We start from the raw sequence: 19,734 nt of genomic DNA on the forward strand, positions 1-19,734 counted from the left end.
CCACCTCGACCGTTGATAAGTTGGACAAATTGGTCAAGTTGGCGGCGTTGACGAGCCACCTCCCGCTTCTGTTCATCTGCCTAGGCTTGAGCAGCTTCGAGTTTGCCATCGTCTTCTTTTCTCTCTTGATCAGGAGATGATGTATCCGCAGCAGTAATGGCATCAGCGCCGACTTGTCCCCCGTTGGTGGCCGGGGCAATGATAATTGGGCTGCCGCTGCTTCCGGGCAGCGACAGAGGCACACCATTGGCTGCAAAAGCCGCCATTTGGCTTGCCTGTGAAGCAGTTGAGGGTAGCTTATGACCCAAGACAGCTGCCAACTTGTCCGCCACTCGCGTCACCTTGGTATCCTCTTTGTCCTCATTCTTCTTCGCCTTCTGCTGGGCAGCGAGCTTTTCCCGCTCCAGGGCCTCCTTCATGCGCTTCTCTTCAGCGAGCGTCCATTCCTCGACCTCGGCAACTGCAACATCCGGCTTGCCCCTGTGGTTCAACAGGAACCCCTGCAGCTGCGCAGGAGTGAACACACCGCGGGGAACTCGGTTGCTGAAGGCGGTGGCGAGCTTCTTGAGCTCCTCCATGTCCATGACGGCCGGTGCGCATGTCTCCGCAGTGTTGGGAGCCTCTTCGCGGTCGGGCTCGAACATGCGGAGGAACATCTCCTCAGCGGCGTCTCGGTCAATTCTGCCCATGAATATCATCTTGTCAATCCGGCCGGGTCGTATAAGGGCCTCGTCCAAGTTGTCGGCAATATTGGAAGTCATGAGCACGATGCGGCCCTCTTGGCTCGTGACGCCGTCGAGTACGTTGAGCAGACCGGAGAGACTGCATCTGGTTCGGCCCTTGGTGATGGCGTCCATCTCCTCCGACCACGCGGGCTGGCCTTGCTTTGCCTTCGTCTTGGTCTCGTCCGGTACTTGACGTTTGACGCCGACAGCATCGATGTCCTCTAGCAGTACAATGCATTTCGGGGGCAAGGCGGTGAACAGTCGCTCCAGCTCCATGTCTGAACTCAGTGTAGGGACGTGGACGATGTAAAGTTCCAGGCCAAACATGCCAGCCAAAGCAAGAGACAGACTGGTTTTACCTGTGCCTGGAGGGCCATGCAAGAGATAGCCTCGGCGGTAGGGAATGCCTCTGGCTGTGTAGAAGCGGCGGGTCGCGGGGTTCAGGTAGTTGGAGATGTCATTGACGAGATCATCTTTGACCTATTGACTCTCGGTGTTAGTATATCCTCTTCTTGAAGTGAACAAGATGTGTCAAGAGGGAATAATGAACACTTTTCGAATGAACGATTACTCCACCCGTCATAAGGCACTAGGATAACGTGGAATAAACATGAGAATAGGACGGAATAAACATATAAGGTCGCTTACTGTCTTGTCCATATGGACGGTGTTCAGTGGGCGTAGGGGACGCAGAATAGTATTGTCCCACGACTCCCGGTAGTGCGATTGGCCCATGGTCCGGACTGTAATGAAAGACTCGCGCTGTTTATCTGCGAACTCCCGGCAGGTTTCCAGGAAGCGCTTGATCGGCGCGACAGAGCGGCCAAGGCACATGACTACCAGCGGCTCATGACCTATTAAAGCGTCAGTCTGTTATTGAGAGAATAGGGTCCATATATGACCATTCAAACCACATGCGTCGCAGGGAATAAGTGGTCACATCGGCATAGAGGAAAATGAACATGTAATGAACTTACCGGCTGGAGCCACGACATACTGATCAGGTGAGTCGAAGCCAAGAGGAGTAGAGCCGTGACTGGGAACGGGAGCGCGGCCTTCGGGAATGCGACGTATGAGGAAAACGTTGCGTTCATGGATGAACCTATTTTGGTGTTAGCGCAAATGGTCTTTTGGGGTGAACAGGATGGAATAATGGAAACCCATGAATAGGTGGTTAGCCCATCCCCCTAGAAACACTGGGATAATGTGGAATAAACGAAGGGGCAAACACCGAAAGTCGCTTACCAGGTAATGCCGAATGTGGGGAGGTACTGAATCGGCAGGCGCTTGCCGCCATGACGGTGGTCGTTGCGCTTCATATGGACGCGACGGAAGTCCCAGGCATCATTCTGAGTGGTAATCTCAGAGCGAGCTGTAAGAATGCGCGTCTCCTGATGGAGTAGGACCTTGGCGCCGATCCAGTTGAGGACCTCGCGGTTCAGCCGGTCATTGCCCGAAATGGAGACCGATGCAGTAAAAAGCCGGGTAACCCAGCGGTATACATGGCCGGCCAGGTATCTCAGATGCTGCGTGCCGGTGGAGATGGCGCCGAAGGCGGTGATGGCGACGGCAATAGTAGTGACGTCGAGGTTGAGCCAGCGGAGGAAGAAGTCCTGCAGCGTCGCGAAACCCGGCGTGAGGCGCAACAGGCCGCCTCCGCCATTAGTGAGCGGGGAGGGTGGCATGATCGCTAAATGTGTCGTAGACGCCTCGAGTCTGGATGGATGCATGCATGTGCAAAGAAACAAATAGGGAATAACCGTCCAGACTCGTGGAATAACTGTCCGCGGAATGACGGTCCGTGGAATAATCGTCCAGACTTGTTGCCCTGCTTGAGAATGGATGTTTAGACCATCACATGTGCGATTGGATGAAAGAGAAACGGTTTGTACAGCCCCAAAAATGTGGTTGAAAGCGCCAACGCGACCGTCCAAGCGGCGGGAGGAATAAACCGTCTTAATTATCCCACTTGGTCCAGGGAATAACAGTGGAACAGGCCAATACTACTGGAATAATAGGTGTTCTGTTTGTTCTCGCAGGGGTTCGACGTCTTCCGTCCTGGTTGCCTCAGCCGCATGCGCCTTGCCTTAGGGGTACGTAGGCGGCTCAAACCTGGCAGACCCCCGCTAAATAGGGCATCGGATCACACCCGAACACAGCAGCAGCCAGGCGAATCGAGCTGGCCAGCCCCACCCCCGCATTTCCCCGTGATTCTCCTCTACAGCACCTACCTAGTATTCAATATGGATCGAACCCCAATTCATCGGCTTGACGGGGTCGCCCATTCCAGCCCGCCGAGGGACAGATCAAAGATCAATCTTTCATTTTTTTAGTTGAGCGCTCAAATTCATTAGCCATGCGTTCGACAAAGTGAACGATGTGACTTCGACAAGATGCCGAAAGTGCTGCATGTCCCTCTACATATACATTTAGCACAGTGAAGATGCAGCATTGAAGAATAAAACGAAAAAGAACAGCGAGCCTGATTTCTACTAAACCTATCGTTACTGCATTATCATGACCAAGACCTTGTCCTCATTACGGCGGTCTACCGTCCAACTCTTCGTGCTTCTCGTGCCCCACATCATGATTAACACCAACACCCTTCCTGGCTGCCCCTGAACTTGCCTCCTCGTCACTCCTGCGCGGATACGCCTCGATGGCTGTTCCCTCCAGACCCCACACAGTATCCTGTAGCAGCGTCTCTTTGGCCGGGAACAGGAAATTGAGGACCGTGTAGAGGAAAACGGACGTGACGAACCCGAAGAGCCAGTTGAATGCGTACAGGTGCCTCACGCCGTCGCTGATCTGAACCGCCGCCTCGGGCGCGTCGCTGCTGCTGCTGATGCTGAACGCCAACCCCGGCAGCAGCGGCCCGACGGGCACGAGAAACGCCACAACCGCCCGCCAGTTGCAACCCGCCGTGTACTTGTAGCGGCCGCGCGGGTCGTAGAGCGCCGGGACATCGATGCGCTGCCTCTTGACGAGCCAGTAGTCGGCGACCATGATGCCCGCCATGGGGCCGAGGAAGATGGCGTAGCCGCCCATGAAGGCGAGGAACGTGCCGGCCGACTCGAGTATCATCCACGGCACGAGGACCCAGGCCCCGACCACGGCCGTGATCACGCAGCCGCGCCGGATGTTGACCCAGCGCGGGAAGAGCACGGTCAGGTCGTTGGCGGCGCTGATGGAGTTGGCCGTGATGTTGGTCCCGACCTGGGCGACGTACCACGCGAGCGCGACGAAGAAGGCGGCGCACCGGCCGCCCGCCGTGCCGGGCTCTTCGAGCCAGAGCGCCAACACGTCGAGGGGGTTCCACAGGTACTCGCCCGCGAAGACTTTGGTGCACGAGGTCCCGACGATGCCCAGCACGCCGCACAGGGTGAAGGCGAGGGGCAGGAACGGGAGCTGGATGAACTGGCCCTGGGGCGTCTTGGCGTACCGCGTGAAGTCGGGGATGTTGCAGGCGAGCGTGGACCAGGAGCCGCTCACGCTGGACATGCACGAGAGCCAGAGCCAGGCGTACTCGGAGCCGGTTACGGTCGCCCTGAGCGCGAAGATTTCGCCGCTGCCGTTGCCGCCCGCTCTGTGGATGCACCACGCCATCGTCGCGATGGCGGCGGCCGGCCCGCTGACCATTTTGATGCGGAGCACCCATTTCAACTTCGTGGGGTGGATAAGCAGAAGGGGCAGTTGAATGATCCAGTAGAGAAAGTAGGATACCATGCCGACCGAGGTAATCCCTGCTGATCTAGGCAATGTGTTGGGGATGTCGTTATACGAAGGCGCCCAGGCTCGGAGCATGATGGTTATGCATTGAGCGCCATTGGCCCCCTGTAGCATGATTGCCACTGTCAGCTCTATCTAAGGACCGCATTCAGGTGTTATCACACCCACTTGAACTCCGAACCAGAACATGGCGAGGATCGCCCGGCTCACGATACAGAAGTAGCGGAGGTAGTACCCGAAGCTGCTCGCCGTCACGACGGAGAAGGGCACGTGGAGCTTGGCGCCCATCGCGCCGTTGAGAACCATGGGGATGGCGATGCAGAGGTTGGCCACCAGCATGATGGGGATGGCCTCGCGCCAGCTCAGGCCCACGGAGAGGATGCCCGAGGCCATCTCCCATCCGCCCAGGTCGATGACATTACACGCCCAGTAGGTCATAATGGTCCAGACAGTCCATGTCTGGTCTTCCAGGGGCGTCGGATCTTGGGATGAGGTTAGCTGAATGACAGACACGCCATGACAGTACTGAAGAGAGGACATACCCATGTCACGATTGGTCCAGACATGTTCCGGCGCAAGACCCCCGCTTTGCTGGGGGATCTCCCAGGCATGGGCGGAAGTGCATCTCCGCTTGAGCCCGGCTGCGGAGGGTTTCTTCATCGTGAGGCGGTGTTTCCCACTTGCGTGGGCAGCAGTTGTATCAATCGTTCAGGGTTCATATGGTTTTATTAAACAGCATGGGGGAGGATCCGAATGAAGACGGGGGTTCCCTATGGCCCCGAGGAGCTTTGCTGACATTTTACGGTTCGAGCAGACTGCTGATGTCTCACCCACCTCCCACCACCTACCGGCCGCGACGGGACATAGTTGATGCACGATTGGCGCATCGGCAGCGATTATGCAGCTAGGGGTTACATCGCAGATGGCATGGATGCACATCACATCGCGCGCCCTTTCCCTAGTGGTATTAAATTACCGCACACGTACTCTATCCGTTTCGTACACGCTCCTGTTGCTTTCGTTTTTCTTCAATCCATTTAAGCTCTCGTTTATAATAAGAGATGTGGTAAGGGTGACTCCACTCCAAATCTTCTCTCGCTTGGTGAATAGTATTTTGATGAGAAACGCGTTCGATTTCTTCGGGCGTTAGAAATTTGTCTCGAGGTTTGAAAATGCCGGCAAACTGCTCGAACAGCTTTCTCTTGGTCTTCCCTTTGTTTTCGGTTCGATCCCGAGGCTCGACCACGCTATCAAGGCCTTCGGGAGACTGCGCCGTCGCTTTTTGAACGATAAGATGGTCCGGGTCGTGCGGGACACTTCCCCTCCCTTCACCCTCGGAGTCGCTACCGTCATCGTCACCGCCTCCGAGGCCGCCAGGCTTCTTGCGGCTCCGTGCCTCCCTACCTCCCCGTTCCGGGGCCGGAGGCTGGGTTACTGGTGGTGGCTGGGCGTGCGCAGCTCTTGCGTCGTTTATGGTAACATGCACAGGAACCTGCCGAAAAACCGGTTGTGGTAAAACCAGACTGTCCGTCGGGTCTACCATTCGCGGCATGAAGGTGGCTTTGGATTCTGTCTTCAACGCACCAATTGATCTGGTAAGTCTGTCATCCTGGGAACCATGTTGTGCTGCATAAATTGAATATAGGGCTGGTTCCATTTTGTCCCTCAAGTGAGCTGTGGTGTGGGTAGGCATGCATGACAGGTTGGAGTCCTCGATAGAAACGGAAGCAAGATGCTTTTATGGCCATCTGCGGGCTACTGAATCTTAGGAACATTGGGTTGCAATTTATTGAAATTCTTCAGCCCAACCAGGCGTCCCGTGAGCCATACACCAAGGCAGACTCAAGGTGGCGGCTGTGTACAATCGCATGGGGGGATACTTCCGATGGCCTCTTGTGGTTGGCTTGGAGTAGTGCGGGACTGCACACCAGCATGCAGGTGAATGGGGCCTCTTATTAGGCAACAATAGGCCTGGGAGGCCTCAGGCTGCTATCAATTCTCATGTTGATTGCTAGTACCCGACGCATGCCCCAATTGAAGCTCTTTACCCACTGGCGCTGACCGTCAAGAGTCCAAATCATGTCGTCTAGAACACTGACCCCAATTTCTGATACGTTGGCCGTTCCTCAGGTCACCCCAGAACCCTCGGCAAGCGTACAAGCACAAATCGATGAGCCCAGTGAGCAGGATATCCAAACCAAGCCGTGGAAATATGTTGGCTACCGGGGATATAGCGACTTCATCGCATCAGATAAAGATCTCCTGATCTTCAGACGGTTCAGCGTGCTTAACTCGAGGACGCTACTTTCTCTTCAGGATAAAGTCTGTGAACTAGAAGAAGAGCTCCATGAACTCGATAGAAGGTACGGCAACAAGAATGGAGGGGACTTCAATAACGGTACTATCCGTGGAGACCTACCGGATCGCACAGAGCTTCTAGGCAAGATAGCAAGCGCCCTGTCTCAATATAGTGAGCAAGCCTAATATCGGTGACTCGCCCCTGTTGCAAGACACAGCTATTGATGAATAAGAAGATTCCCAACTCCCCCAACAGTCAGCATTGGGGAAGTTTGCCACGGCGCCCCAGCGGGATACCAAGAACATCAACAGGTGGCACTATAACCACGGAGACCAAGCGATAGCAGCCGAAGAGATGCAGTATCTTCAACACACAAGTGACTTGATCAGCATTACCGAGAAGGACAAGACGCCACTGCGGCAGCTCATCGACAGCTCCCGGCGGCTGCGCACTTTGGCAATCTGGCGGCTACTGAACCCTCAACATAATGGCAACCAAGACGTGGCCTACTACTCAGACAAGCGGATCGAAAACTTCGCCTCGATGATTATTGTGCTCATTGGCATCGCCATGCTGCTCACCCCAATCTGGATCCTGCAGGCTTTGCATTCGCCAATAAACAAGTTGGTTGTCATTACCATCTTCATCCTGGCGTTCCTCGTCACACTATCGTACGCGATGGTAACAAAACCCTTTGAGGTATTGGGTGCCACTGCTGCGTAAGTCGAATCCGAGATCCATGAGCACTTACTCCCAGGTCATACTGATTTCTCGTTGCAGATATGCTGCAGTCCTCATGGTCTTCCTGCAAGTTGGAGAAGCTAGTTGACGAAGCTGGCCTGATGAGAAGGTTTGTTTCAACGGACCCCTTTCTTCGAGCCCTCTCCTTAACGTAAAAGAGTGGTATCTTACTGCGACGGCACTGGTGGACTAGATTGAAACATATTTGATGTGTAGTGTCTTCCCAGACCTTGCTAGCGTACAATATATGCGAGGTCTTTTCACAGTCGCGTTGGGGGCTGACAGCTACCAGGCAGTGTTCTTGAACCCAGAACACGATTAACCATAATTAGACGTAAAGGGAAGATGAAAATCCAGCATCACTTCGAATGTGATAAGCATGCTAAATCCAGTGTGATGCACCGGTCAATACAGCGATACGGCCCTGGACGACGAATGTACATTTGTTTCCTTTTCCACGCCATTCGGTCGAGGCCTGCAGTGAGGATATCCCGCTGTGGCTAAACCAACATTGCAATATTACCCCGCCGCTGCGACTTCTTAGCTTTCGGCTGCTTGAGGGGCAGAGGCTGTGGATGGGGAAACCAGATTGGTGGTGGCTGTACGCTATGGGCTGGGGGGTCATGAGGGCTGTTCAGCATAAGGCATGGCCAATCATCGCGACTTGCTTCAGCCACGGATACGGCACTGGGTAAATCTGACGTGGGCACTGCCTCTGTGTCTACCTCTGTGTCCGATGGCTCCCTCCACTCAAACTTGCTTCTCACTATCAGGCCTTGCTGCCAGATTGACGGCACACCATCCTCAATATTCGACCCAGTATCTTCCAATTCTGGTAGTAATCCCTGAACCATGGATTCAAACTCATACCTCTACACTGCTCTTCATGGTGACGACATCCGGTACCTCACTCTTCACGCCTTTGACGACTCCGTGGGTGTGGTCCAATGCTCTCTCCATCATGCATCGCTCCACACCCTCGATGGTCAATTCACGGCGCTCTCGTATGCATGGGGCGCCGCCAATGTGACGGAGGCTATCCATCTCTCAGGACATCCCTTCAATGTCACCACCAACTTGGCGGCCTGTCTGCGACAGTTAGCCACCAATCCCAAGTATCAGGAGATCACCCTCTGGGTCGACGCTATTTGCATAAACCAGCATGATGTGGACGAGCGCAATACCCAGGTCCAGCGAATGGGAGATATTTACTCGCTTGCTGAATCGGTCATTTCATGGCTTGGACCTGGCACAGAACTTTCAAACCTTGCAATGCAGCGGCTACAGAATATCGACCCCCTCGAGATTGAGAGTTTAGCATACTCGACGAAAAAGGAAGACCAGGAGCGAAGGAGTGTCATATTTGATGTACTCTTTCAAAACTACGGAGAGGAAGGACTCCGAGATTTACTTTCCCGACCCTACTGGAGTCGAACCTGGATTGTCCAGGAGATCCGTTTGGCCAAAAAAGTCCATGTAGTTTGCGGAAACGACGAGGTCACAGTCGGGAAGATGACCGCTATCATTGTATTTTTGTGGCGTTTCATTCTCGAAACAATTCCCAATGCAACTCGTTCAAGGAGGAGTTTAGGGCTCTTGGATTTTTTTGCGAATACTGGTGCATTCGGCACACTCGGTTCGATGAGCTTTGCCCCAAGAATCGTGAGCTATCTCCACGGATTCGAGAAGCATAAGTGCTCGGATCCCAGAGACAAGGTATACGCACTATTAGGTATTACCACCGGCCATGTGGTAGAGAGAATCATTCCCGACTACGACCGTCCAGTGGCAAAGGTTTACCGAGACGTGGTTGAGACACATATCAGAAGTCATGACGATCTAGGCTTTCTGAGGTTTGCCTGCTACGGAGATAAGAGTGACCCCGATGGGGCATCCTGGATACCAGATTGGCGTACACCTGCGACCAGAACATTCGATTTCTTCACGGATCCATACTATGCATCAAAACGACTTACTTTATCCAGCCATCCTTGGTCACTGGATCGGCAGACAGAGAGACTCCACCTGACAGGTGTTTGCCTCGATACTATAACCACTCTTAGTGGGCTGTTTCAATTTGACAGTTCAGATCTCTTCAACAGCGAGGGGATCACAGACGTCGCGGTGGAATGTCTGCAGTTAGTCTACCAAACCCTTACACAAAGGCCTTTCAAGGCTGAATCCTTTACCGCTTTCTCAAAGGGTGGCGACGAACGGAGCTACGCACTGGATGACAGCGAGTCTCTCGCAGACGCATGTCGACGAACTCTGGTCATAGATTATGACCGGATGTATGCTACAAAACTAGGGTGTGACTCAGCAGTGTCTCCATTCATGTTTTTGCTGCCCGGCGAAAATGAACATCAGAGATCAGACGGGTCAAGCTACGCACATGCCGACACCTTTACACTATGTGCATCATCACTAGATTGCAGAAAGCTCGCGATTACATCGAAAGGTTGGATTGGGCTGGTCCCCGCGGGTACAGAGGTTGGTGACTACGTGAGTGTGTTAGTCGGCGCGTCTATGCCGGTGATTCTGAGGAAACACCCGGTGGATGACTTGTCCAGCCAACAGAAAGGGGACATAGACACGAGACCGGCCAGAGAGGAGTTCCTGAATGTTGGGTGCGCTTACATCCATGGCCTTATGTACGGAAAAGGCCTGGATTTGGCAGAATTGCGTAATATTACCCTTCGATAAGGCGGCTGTTCTATAACAATTAAGACTTGTGTCGCCAACTTCCACATATTTGTGAGATTCGGTGTACCCAAAACCCTTGGTGTGATATTTGATAGCATTTGGTGGCTCTTACCGTCAGTGACCAACCAGACCCGAGAAGGAAGACGAGGACAAAAGTCACGTACACGACTTGGACGGTTTAATTGAAACGAACAAGGGTAGCTTTATTTCTCTCCGGAAAGACTCAATTTTACAGAGTGTACTGATAGAGCGGGCTCTTTTCACCCATGGCATCGAGCTGGTGCTGTGTATACTTGGCACGGATATCCGCCTCTGACTGCGCAGCTTTGGCCTTGTTAAGCTTCCAGAGCGAGAATTCGAGAACGCCGGCCACGCACATGGCCATGCAGATGATGCCCAGCGCGGTGCCGTATCCGGTGGGATAGCGGGGACCCTCCCGATCCAGAAAGATGTTGGTGCCGACCAGACCTGGAGGGAGGACAGAAGAATCAGTACACAAGAGCGACAGGGAACAGATCATGAGTGTGGTTGATGGTAGACTTACTACCAAGATTACCAGCCGCAAGGAGCCAAGCCAGTCCAATGCTCCGCTTCGACGACGGTGCCAAATTGTTCCCTACCCAAGCCGAAATGCCAGGAAGCAGGGGGTAGATCCCAATCTGCGCCAAGACCACCCCGAAGTACATAACCGCGACATTGTTCTTAACATCAGGCGAGAACGCGAAGAGCACGGCCAGCGCCGCCATCAGCACCGACAGCGGCCCCACGATAAAAGGAAACCGCCACGCCAGCCGGTCCGAGTACCGCCCCACCAGCCACGCCGAGACGCCGCCGCAGAAGTAGGGCGGGATGGTCAGCAGCTGCGCCCTCGAGGCGGTGAAGCCGAGCTGGGCGATGATCTGCGGCATGGTGAACTTGAAGGCGGTGTTGGGGACCGACTTGGCCCAGGCCAGCACGATGCCACACCCGATCTTCCAGTCGGCCATGGTGCGGCCCAGCAGGCGCCACGAGAACTTGTCGACTTCTTGTTCGGCGGCGTAGGACGCGGTGCGCACGCCCGACAGCCGGAGCCGGAGGTCGACGAAGCGCTTTTCGGGGTCGGTTAGCCAGGTGGCGCGCTCGGGGGTGTCGACGAGGAGGTGGGGCATGCAGAGGCCGATGGCGACCGTCACCGCGCCCTCGATGAGGAAGATCCACCGCCAGCCCCGGATTCCTCGTGCGCCGTCCAGGCTGGCGATGGCGAAGGCGAGCAGCCCGCTCAGTGCCTTCGAGAATGCGGAGGCCGTGTAGAAGAGGGCCAAACGCTGCTGCAGTTCATGGCGGGGGTACCAACTGCTGACGATGAAGACGGCGCCTGGGAAGAATCCGGCCTATGTCCAGCAGAGAGGCAAACTGATTAGTTGGATGCCAGATAATAAAGGCAGAAAGTATTACTTACTTCGCAAAGACCCAGAAACACTCGGCATGCGGCCATGCCGTGGAAGTTCTGGACGACACCCATAAGGGTCATCACGATACCCCAGGATACCACCAAAAACGAAAGCCAGATACTCGGCCGGAGCTTCTTCAGCACGATGTTGGACGGAATCTCTGAACACCAAGTCAGCTTCATCCGTCATGGCAATGTCAGAGTATACCTACCAAAGATGATGTAGGGTATGAAGAAGATGGTGCTGGCGATGTTGTACTGGTTCCCCGTCAACCCGAGGTCCTTGTCCATCCCCTCGATCTTGGCGTTGCCGATGTTGCCGCGGTCGATATGCGAGCAGAGGAAGAGCAGGGCCATGATGGGGATGAGCCGCAGGTCGATCTTGCGCACCACCTTTTTGCCCTGCTTGCCCTCGTAGGACCGCATGAACTCCGCGTCCTCGGACGAGAGGGACGAATAGGGGTTGATGCCGGCGGCATGTTCGACCGTCTTGACATATTCCTTCTCGTCGGGATAGGTGTCGGTGTTGATCTGGGTAGTCGTTGCCATGGCTTAGTTGTTCTTGCTTGGGTAAGATCTCCTTTCAGCTTGGGTTTGATCAAGCATGAATTACCCCGGATTTGAGCTGCAACAAGAATCCGGGGTAAGCGACCCATGGCTTACAAGAGATAGGAGCGTTGGGGATTTAATCATCGAACGGGTCGCGCAGGATGCGGTGCAGTCTCGGGCTGTCGCCGCAGCGTGTCCACTTTCATCGGACCTCTTCCGTTACCTTTTCCAAAGTTCATATCGGCTCTTCAGTTCCTCGTGATCTCATAATTTGACTACAAAGCCCATGCCACTAGCTACCAGTATCAGCTCTATTACTAGCCGAGTAGTTCGCATGAGAATCTTGCGCGGGCTTGTGGTTGATAACCCCTGAATCTCGCTGTTTGCAATTGAAATGCAAGTCGTCATGGTTTAGGCTCAAACTTTTGCTGCTGGCGCAAAAGCGTGAGAAACCAGATCTGTATTCTGCCGCTTTAGTCTATGTTATGGCTTCTTGAGGTCTTAGTCGTGAGTGTGTCCTTTGTTTGCAAATGGAGGAGGCATCAAATCGGCCATTGTTTTGACACCTTTGCAAAATAAAGTAGACCACGTTTGGGGAATGGGGGGATTCTGGGGTTGCGGGGTAGCCTAAGCTAGCGCATGCACAATGCCTAGGGGGTATTCGGGGTAATTGGCATCCCAGCCGGTAGGCGCCCACAAGCCCCCTGGATCCATAGCGTTACCCCAACTCTATGATACGGCAATGGCTAGAATCAGCCGTGGGGCTGGCTGGGTTCATCGGACATAGCCCGCTTTCTTGATCGTCACGAAGTCATACGTAGACAATTTGAAGATATTTTGAATTTACATCGCCTGATTATGAAAAGTCCTGCATCTTTGCTCGGTATAGTGTCACTTGTGATTGCTTGAGTCTTATGATCTTAAACCTGGATTTCAAACAAGACCCCCCTCACCTATACACGTCCAATTGCCGGAGACACAATGACGAACCCCGCGATGGCAAAAGAGTTCCCGAATTCGATGAGTTGCTTCTCGACAAGAATGGCCCCCATGGCAATTCATGGGGTCTCTGGGGGCCCGATGACCAGCTCGGCACGCTGAACCACCTGACTGATGAGGTAGTTTCCACTGCTGCAAATGAGAACATCAGGACGGGCCATCGGATATCACTGAAGTAAGCAGAGTTCCTATTGGCCCATTGTGTAAAGCTGGGAGCGATCGCTGACAGTCAGCAAGTTGGTCTATGACCGGCGCCTCCAAACCGCGGTTTCCACGGAAGCTGCTCGAGCAGAAACTGATCAATAAGGCTCCGCTCAAACACGCGCATGATGACGAAGTAGGTCATGATAGCATGCTTAGACACCACGACTGAGAGTGCTGATATGCGCGCAGTGGAGCTTCAACTCGCAGTGCAGTTCTCAATGGGACGGGTTCAGGCACTACGCGTACCAGAAGGAGGCGTTGTACTACATGGGCCGCACGGCCGAAGACTTTGCGGCATCGCCGGTTCCGAATGGCATCCAGCGTGAGAGCAGTTCCACCTAAGATCAATTATCAACCAATGAAAGGTCTAATCATCACCGTGCAGATGTATCACAAAGGGGCATCGCAGGTCGCGTCGTCTTCATTGACTGGTACACCTGGGCCACCGAGTATAAGAGCCTCGAAGTCGACGCCATGAGCTCCTACGCCATCCCCTTCCCCGAGCTGCTGGAGGCCCTGCGGTTCCAGGGCCTCGACCCCGCCACCGCCTTCCGCCCCGGCGACATCCTGCTCGTGCGCTCCGGCTACCTGGCGCAGTACGAGGGCATGACAGAGGCGCGCCGCGCGGAGCTCGACCGGCGCTACCAGACGTCCAAGCCCGACAACATCGGCCTGCGGCCGTCGCGCGAGCTGCTCGCGTTCCTGTGGGATAACCGGCTGGCCGCCGTGGCGGGCGACTCGCGCTCCTTCGAGGCCTGGCCCTGCGCGGAGCCGGACTCGGACTGGCACCTGCACGAGTGGCTGCTCGCGGGCTGGGGCATGCCGATCGGGGAGCTGTTCTACCTCGAGGGGCTGGCGCGGCATTGCAAGGCGGTGGGGCGGTGGACTTTTTTTCTGGCGAGTGCGCCTATGAATGTAGGTTTTGGAGGCGGGAAGACGCGAGCTGGTTTTGGAAGTGGTATTATATGAGTTTATGCTAATCCGGGGTTATTTACAGGTCCCTGGGGGTGTTGCCAGTCCTCCCAATGCGCTCGCATTCTTTTGAGGTTTCGCTATGGATATTTGAATGAAAAGAAGGGGTGTATTAGAAACTAAAGAGTACGAAAGGCACATCTGCCACTTTCGAATAATTGAATGAATCAACTTATTCTGCTTAATGAATCTTGTTGCCACTCCCGAGTGGCTAACCTGCCAACTCTTCACGCCCCAATTGCCCCTTTTGCTCCGCAAACTGGTCCTCCATCGGCAACCCCATAATCAAATTCTGGACATTCAACCGCGCGCTCCACACCAAGTTCGGCGATTCCCCCCGCTCGCGGATTTCGTGCCCGTTCTCCACGGCCTCGATGTCCGACTCGGCCGCCCGCCGCCCACGCGGCTTGTGCTGCGAGATGACCGCCGGCGTGACACTGAGACACCGCATCCGCGCCCCCTTGTACCCGGGAGGCGGGGTCTCGTTTGTGACCGCGGAGACAGCGGGAGCTCCCACCGCGTCCCAGGGGGTATGGTCCCGGCACAGCTCCGCCATGGCGTTGTCGAGCTGCGCGATCAGCGTCCCGCCCACGCTCAGCGCGTGCAGGACCTTCCGGGCGCCCGCCTGGGAGAGGGCGTAGCCCGCGCTGCAGGTCGGCCCGCCGCTGAAGTGGACCCAGCGCGTGCCGGGCTCGCGGCGCAGGTCGCCGCCGATCCAGCTCGACGCGTTGGCCGGCGGGGGCATGGTCGCGTCGCCGCGCAGGGCGTAGTATGTGTAGCGGGCCGAGTTCGGGTCGACGACCTCGTGGCCTGGGATGCGCTCGGGAAAGGTCTCGCCGCAGTGGCCGAGCCAGAGGAGGTCCCAGGCGTCGCCGTAGGGGGAGTGGGGTGGCGGCTGTTCGGGCGAGGGCGGGGGGATTGAGGCGGCGTTGCTCTTGGCGGTGCGATCGTCGCCTGTTGGAAGGTTGTTGGCTTGGAAGGCGGGCTCTTGCTTTGCCATGTTCAACAGCAGGCGCGCGCCTTCGGCTATGTCCATCAGTTGCTGCTTGAGCCGAACGTCCCAGTCAGCGTCGTCTTCCAAGATCAGCGCGCTCGAGATGTTCTCTTCCACCATCCTGTTCATGTCGAGTCACGTTAGCATGCACGTATCAAAGCATCCCGCCTATGTACTTATGATGATTAGCAAATCAAAGGGGTCCCCACGTTCGAATCGCGTTCATCTGACTTCGCCACGACCCGATCCCGCCGTCCCGCCACCCCTCACGGTCCACGCCGAGCGGCAACGCCTTGTCGGGGACGTCCACGCCGCGCAGGGCCCGGACCCAGTCCAGCTTGATGCCCGTCAGCGTGCTGACCAGGGACAGGGCGTCGCGCTTGTCTGTGCGCTCGGGGAGGTTGACGACGAAGACTTTCTGGAAACCTAGCGTGGCGTTCTGGATACGCTCGATATCTGGCTCTCCCTCATCTTCCGGTGCCGTAGCAAGAGGCTTCTGCTGCTGCTGCTGCTGTTGCTGCTGATGTCTCATTTGCGGCTGCTCATTGGCTGTGGGCGGAGACTGTCCCACCTCCAGCATTTCTGGCAAAGAGCCGGGGAGGTTCGATGTGATTGCTGGCAATATGCATGCGACTGCCAGGATGACCAGAGCGACAGTGGGAAGAAAGCCCAATTGGGACTTCTTTGCCCCAGACTTCTCCTTTGGGGAGGATGCAAGCCAAGAGTTGATGACATCTCTCCCCACGAGCCAAGCCAGCAATGTGGCCCAGAACCAGGAAGGCGGCTCCATCGTATAAAGTGGTGTGTAAGAACAACGGAACAAAAAGGTCAATCAAACGTGATCAATGACTTACACGACAAAACTTGGCGCCCAGCGCTTTTATGGTGGTTGCGGCTCTGGCATTCGGTGAGGCCCCCGCCGGGCGCCAGGGGTTTCTGGGGAACACAGGCTCAAACCTGAAACACAGTCACGATTTGACAAGCCCCCCGACATGGTCGATTGGAAGCAATTGGAACTCGATCGTGGTAATGAAGGGCGCGAAAGCTTATCACGACCTCCACAGCAATTGGGCATGTTTTCTGGCCGAGGAGACCGAAACCCCGGGGTCTTCACCTCGCAGCTTTGGTGCGAGTCCAATCTCGCATCGCAGTATCAGTGCTTGTCATATCAGACATCACAGTATTTTTAGAAATGAAAGCGCGATGCATTGTGGCTCTCTCTACTCGTCGCCACATCCTTGAGGGAATGATGATATTTATATCAACGGCATGTAGGTGTTCGTTTGCGGGCAACACAGTCAGCGCAGTGGCCAGTAGCCCATTATTACAGGGGGGGCTGTGAGGCCGGCCGGGTCAATTTACTGCCGGAGTAGTTCGACACCAATTACAGGAGACATAACATTCGGCATATCTGCAGCTGATCATCAATCCAGTGAATAAAAAAGTTGATTGCAATCTCTGGTCTAGGTGTTTCCTTTCCGAGGGGATCTGATTTAATGCGATGCATTGAGATACGGTGACTGTTGGATTGATACGTCTGTTTTTCTGACAGCTTCAGTAGGGGCGAATTGAGGAAGACAGCGAAGTGAAATAAATGCAAACCTAACTGCCAACTGCTTCACGATTGACGTGACACACGAAGAACTTCATAGGCCATCAACATAAGGAAACCCAAATCTCATTCTTGTGAGCTATAAAAGATCCCTTCGCACCATGACATACCCTCATCTATTTCTGCGCTGACACCAACTCCTCCAACTTCTCCTGCCTCTCACAAAAGATGTTGATAGCCTGGATGATCTTGCCCTCGCTCTTGCCCTCGGCGCTGCGAGTAAACGCCAACCGCCACGCGCCCTCGTCTTCCACACTTGTGCTATAATCCGCAAAGGAGCTCTCGCTCTTCTGGAAGACGGAGCCCGTGTCGCCCTCCCACGGGTTGGCGGGCGTCTCGGCCAGTTTCTTGAGCAGCGGCGGCGACACGGTGATGTGGTGCGCGCCCGCCAGCGTCATGACCTCCTGGATCGACGTCAGGCTCGCGGGCAGTACCTGCGTCCGGCTGCCGGTCTTTTCGTAGTAGCGCTGGGCGGCGCCGCAGAAGGCGAAGGCTTTGTTCTCGTCCACGTAGCTATACGGGGGAGGAGTTGGTTTTCCCACGATCAGCGACAAACTTTGCGCAGCCACAAGGGGGTTCAGTTGAGGTGACCTACGTTTCGTCGAAATGCACGCGCAGCTCGTTGATGTAGGGCGCAATGTAGGTGCACCCCGCATGCGAGGCGAGGGCGGCCTGCTCCAGGCAGAACATGGTCGTGGCTAGCGTGGCGATCCCTTGCTTCTCGAGTTCGCGGCAGGCCTGCATCCCTTCCCACGTCGCGGGGATCTTGATGCAGACCCTCTTCGCGTCATGCTTGGGGTCCAGATCCTTGAAGATGGCCACGATGCCTAAAATGGAATCATCAGCACCGTCAGTATCGATTTACTCCATGGAGCTGTAGTGGAGGAGAGATCGGACAGTCATGAGCTCATTGCATACGTTTGGCGTTCTCAATGGTCTTGTCCTTGTTATACGAGTACATGGGGTTCGTCTGAATGTGCGAGTAGCCCGTCAGGTAGGGCACGATGCGGAGCGCCAGCTTGACCATCATGGCCTCGACAGCGAACTCAGCCAGGCCGACGCCCTCGTGTTGAGCACGGTGCGACTGCGCGTAGGCCACGGCGCTGCTGATGAGATCGGCATGAAGGGCGCCTCCATCTGCATCCAGACGGGCCAGCTCGCCGTAGGCAATGGCCTATTGGTACTTGAAGTTTCCGATTAGCTGTTCTGGTCTGCCCATGTGCTGATGATAAACCAAGTGCGGTTGGGGTGATGCGAGCGGACCTGGTTGGATGTGCAGTCCACAAAGGGACCTAGGTCTCGGGCCACTGCGGTAAAGGGTCAGCACAAGTACTCGAGGTGACCCCTGACGTCGCAGCATGTACCTACCCTCATGGTCAAAGGTGTCGCAGTCGACCTTGGAGTGGCTACGGAGCACGTCTAACAATGTCTGGGGGCTCGCCATTGTGTAACGACTCGATTAGAGGCAAATGCGATGAGCTAACTCAAATCCAAAACGCGATAGAACAAATTTTGCAAGGCCGCAAGACGATGATGTTTATTTTGATTGATTACCAATGAAGTCTTCTTCTTCTATGTGAAGAGTTTCTGTCTACGGTGTCGATTGCCCTCATCCCTCCCGAATTGCGTGGTGATGCATCGGAGTTTCCTAAAACGCATCAATCGCGGCGAGGACCGGAGAGAGGGGGAAGATGGCGGGGTTGCGTAACCAGCGACCAGTGACCACTTCTTTCGGCCAACAAGAGGGTGCCCAGGCCCAATTAAGGTTCGATTCTGCTGCGCGTGTGAGATAGAAATGAGGCAATAACCTGAGGTCTTCCACGATGCCCATTCTCTGGAGATTGGGTTGCACAACACAGGTCCGATAAGGATACCTAAGAGTTGGGTGTGCGACCCGATGCAGTAACCCGAAGCAAAAACCGGGGACAGATCTAGGTAATCGTACATGAAGTTGCATGGATGTGGTTTATTCTTAGCAGATGCCTCTTGGAAGCTTTACCTTGAGCAAACAAGGGAGCAACTCCTGTCCAGTAGATTTGGGGTCCAGGTGGTTTTGGAAGGTACGTTTCCGGGCCAGTTCGCTAACGGCCTTGCCCGAAGACACTGGAACGGAATGATTTACCCTGGGACAGAACTGTCATTCCGCAACTACGACCAATTCACCTGGCAACACACCAAGCGATCTTCCACTGGGTCTGGGTCTTGACCAAGAGATATTGACATTTCCAATGCAATTGGGCAATTGAGGAGATGCCTATTGAAACGGATGTAGGTAGGGAATAGAAGAATAACGGGGTTGAGTTCGATTGCAGTTACAGCGGGGCCTAACCTAACGGCGCAGCAGAACATCCCCAGCACCCCAGCTATTATCCTCATCATCCATCATCAATCCATATGGCTCCTCCATTTGACCAGTATCTACAAGGGCTTCGACCGATGCGCCACAACCACAGGCTGGCTTCTTTCTTGGCCTATCCGGATCCGTGAATAGAGAATAAAGTCTTTTGTTCTCGTCATCTATTATGGCTGCACACGGTATCCAAGTGGGGCGGCTAGGAGAAAGGCAGGAATGTAATGAACCTGAGGACATACTTGGCTTCCGGAATGCTCAAGTCGGCGCCTCCAGGTTGCCCTGCCAGGCGCATTAGGAAACCAGGCACAATATTCAATTACCTCAAGTTCGCAGCATCTCGTCCTCGGTTGTCTGCTTGCCTTTGTTCCTCTCATCTTGCTTTCTTTTATTCCTTGGTTTCACTTCGTCCACCTCCCCCTTTCTCT

The 19,734-nt window shown here is 54.9% G+C and overlaps 9 protein-coding genes across 9 annotated transcripts; 3 read left to right on the forward strand and 6 right to left on the reverse strand.

The window, feature by feature from the left end:
• Positions 1-80: 80 nt before the first annotated feature.
• PG985_011589 (uncharacterized protein) lies at positions 81-2,410 on the reverse strand (the record flags this gene model as incomplete). Its single annotated transcript, XM_066831356.1, has 4 exons — positions 81-1,205; positions 1,374-1,579; positions 1,703-1,827; positions 1,971-2,410. 4 exons carry the CDS (start codon positions 2,408-2,410, stop codon positions 81-83), a joined length of 1,896 nt encoding a protein of 631 aa, XP_066679406.1.
• An 853-nt stretch (positions 2,411-3,263) lies between these two features.
• PG985_011590 (uncharacterized protein) lies at positions 3,264-5,114 on the reverse strand (the record flags this gene model as incomplete). Its single annotated transcript, XM_066831357.1, has 3 exons — positions 3,264-4,559; positions 4,623-4,936; positions 4,997-5,114. 3 exons carry the CDS (start codon positions 5,112-5,114, stop codon positions 3,264-3,266), a joined length of 1,728 nt encoding a protein of 575 aa, XP_066679407.1.
• A 328-nt stretch (positions 5,115-5,442) lies between these two features.
• PG985_011591 (uncharacterized protein) lies at positions 5,443-6,111 on the reverse strand (the record flags this gene model as incomplete). The annotated part of the gene is made up of 1 exon (XM_066831358.1): positions 5,443-6,111. The coding sequence occupies one exon, from the start codon at positions 6,109-6,111 to the stop codon at positions 5,443-5,445; it is 669 nt and encodes a 222-aa protein (XP_066679408.1).
• A 422-nt stretch (positions 6,112-6,533) lies between these two features.
• Positions 6,534-7,582, forward strand: PG985_011592 (uncharacterized protein; the record flags this gene model as incomplete). Its single annotated transcript, XM_066831359.1, has 3 exons — positions 6,534-6,924; positions 6,986-7,472; positions 7,534-7,582. 3 exons carry the CDS (start codon positions 6,534-6,536, stop codon positions 7,580-7,582), a joined length of 927 nt encoding a protein of 308 aa, XP_066679409.1.
• A 764-nt stretch (positions 7,583-8,346) lies between these two features.
• On the forward strand, positions 8,347-10,197 carry PG985_011593 (HET-domain-containing protein; the record flags this gene model as incomplete). The annotated part of the gene is made up of 1 exon (XM_066831360.1): positions 8,347-10,197. One exon carries the CDS (start codon positions 8,347-8,349, stop codon positions 10,195-10,197), a length of 1,851 nt encoding a protein of 616 aa, XP_066679410.1.
• A 229-nt stretch (positions 10,198-10,426) lies between these two features.
• Positions 10,427-12,175, reverse strand: PG985_011594 (uncharacterized protein; the record flags this gene model as incomplete). The annotated part of the gene is made up of 4 exons (XM_066831361.1): positions 10,427-10,665; positions 10,742-11,567; positions 11,636-11,787; positions 11,839-12,175. 4 exons carry the CDS (start codon positions 12,173-12,175, stop codon positions 10,427-10,429), a joined length of 1,554 nt encoding a protein of 517 aa, XP_066679411.1.
• A 944-nt stretch (positions 12,176-13,119) lies between these two features.
• Positions 13,120-14,423, forward strand: PG985_011595 (uncharacterized protein; the record flags this gene model as incomplete). Its single annotated transcript, XM_066831362.1, has 5 exons — positions 13,120-13,349; positions 13,412-13,511; positions 13,568-13,700; positions 13,764-14,293; positions 14,376-14,423. Coding segments are annotated over 5 exons (1,041 nt in total), but the record flags the coding sequence as incomplete, so codon positions are not given.
• A 138-nt stretch (positions 14,424-14,561) lies between these two features.
• Positions 14,562-16,134, reverse strand: PG985_011596 (uncharacterized protein; the record flags this gene model as incomplete). Its single annotated transcript, XM_066831363.1, has 2 exons — positions 14,562-15,465; positions 15,554-16,134. 2 exons carry the CDS (start codon positions 16,132-16,134, stop codon positions 14,562-14,564), a joined length of 1,485 nt encoding a protein of 494 aa, XP_066679413.1.
• A 938-nt stretch (positions 16,135-17,072) lies between these two features.
• Positions 17,073-18,400, reverse strand: PG985_011597 (uncharacterized protein; the record flags this gene model as incomplete). Its single annotated transcript, XM_066831364.1, has 5 exons — positions 17,073-17,469; positions 17,552-17,783; positions 17,875-18,130; positions 18,220-18,263; positions 18,325-18,400. 5 exons carry the CDS (start codon positions 18,398-18,400, stop codon positions 17,073-17,075), a joined length of 1,005 nt encoding a protein of 334 aa, XP_066679414.1.
• Positions 18,401-19,734: the final 1,334 nt, after the last annotated feature.

Source organism: Apiospora marii (genome assembly GCF_038362585.1).
Source record: "Apiospora marii strain CBS 49790 chromosome Unknown utg000009l_segment0_segment0, whole genome shotgun sequence".
Lineage (NCBI taxonomy): Eukaryota > Fungi > Ascomycota > Sordariomycetes > Amphisphaeriales > Apiosporaceae > Apiospora > Apiospora marii.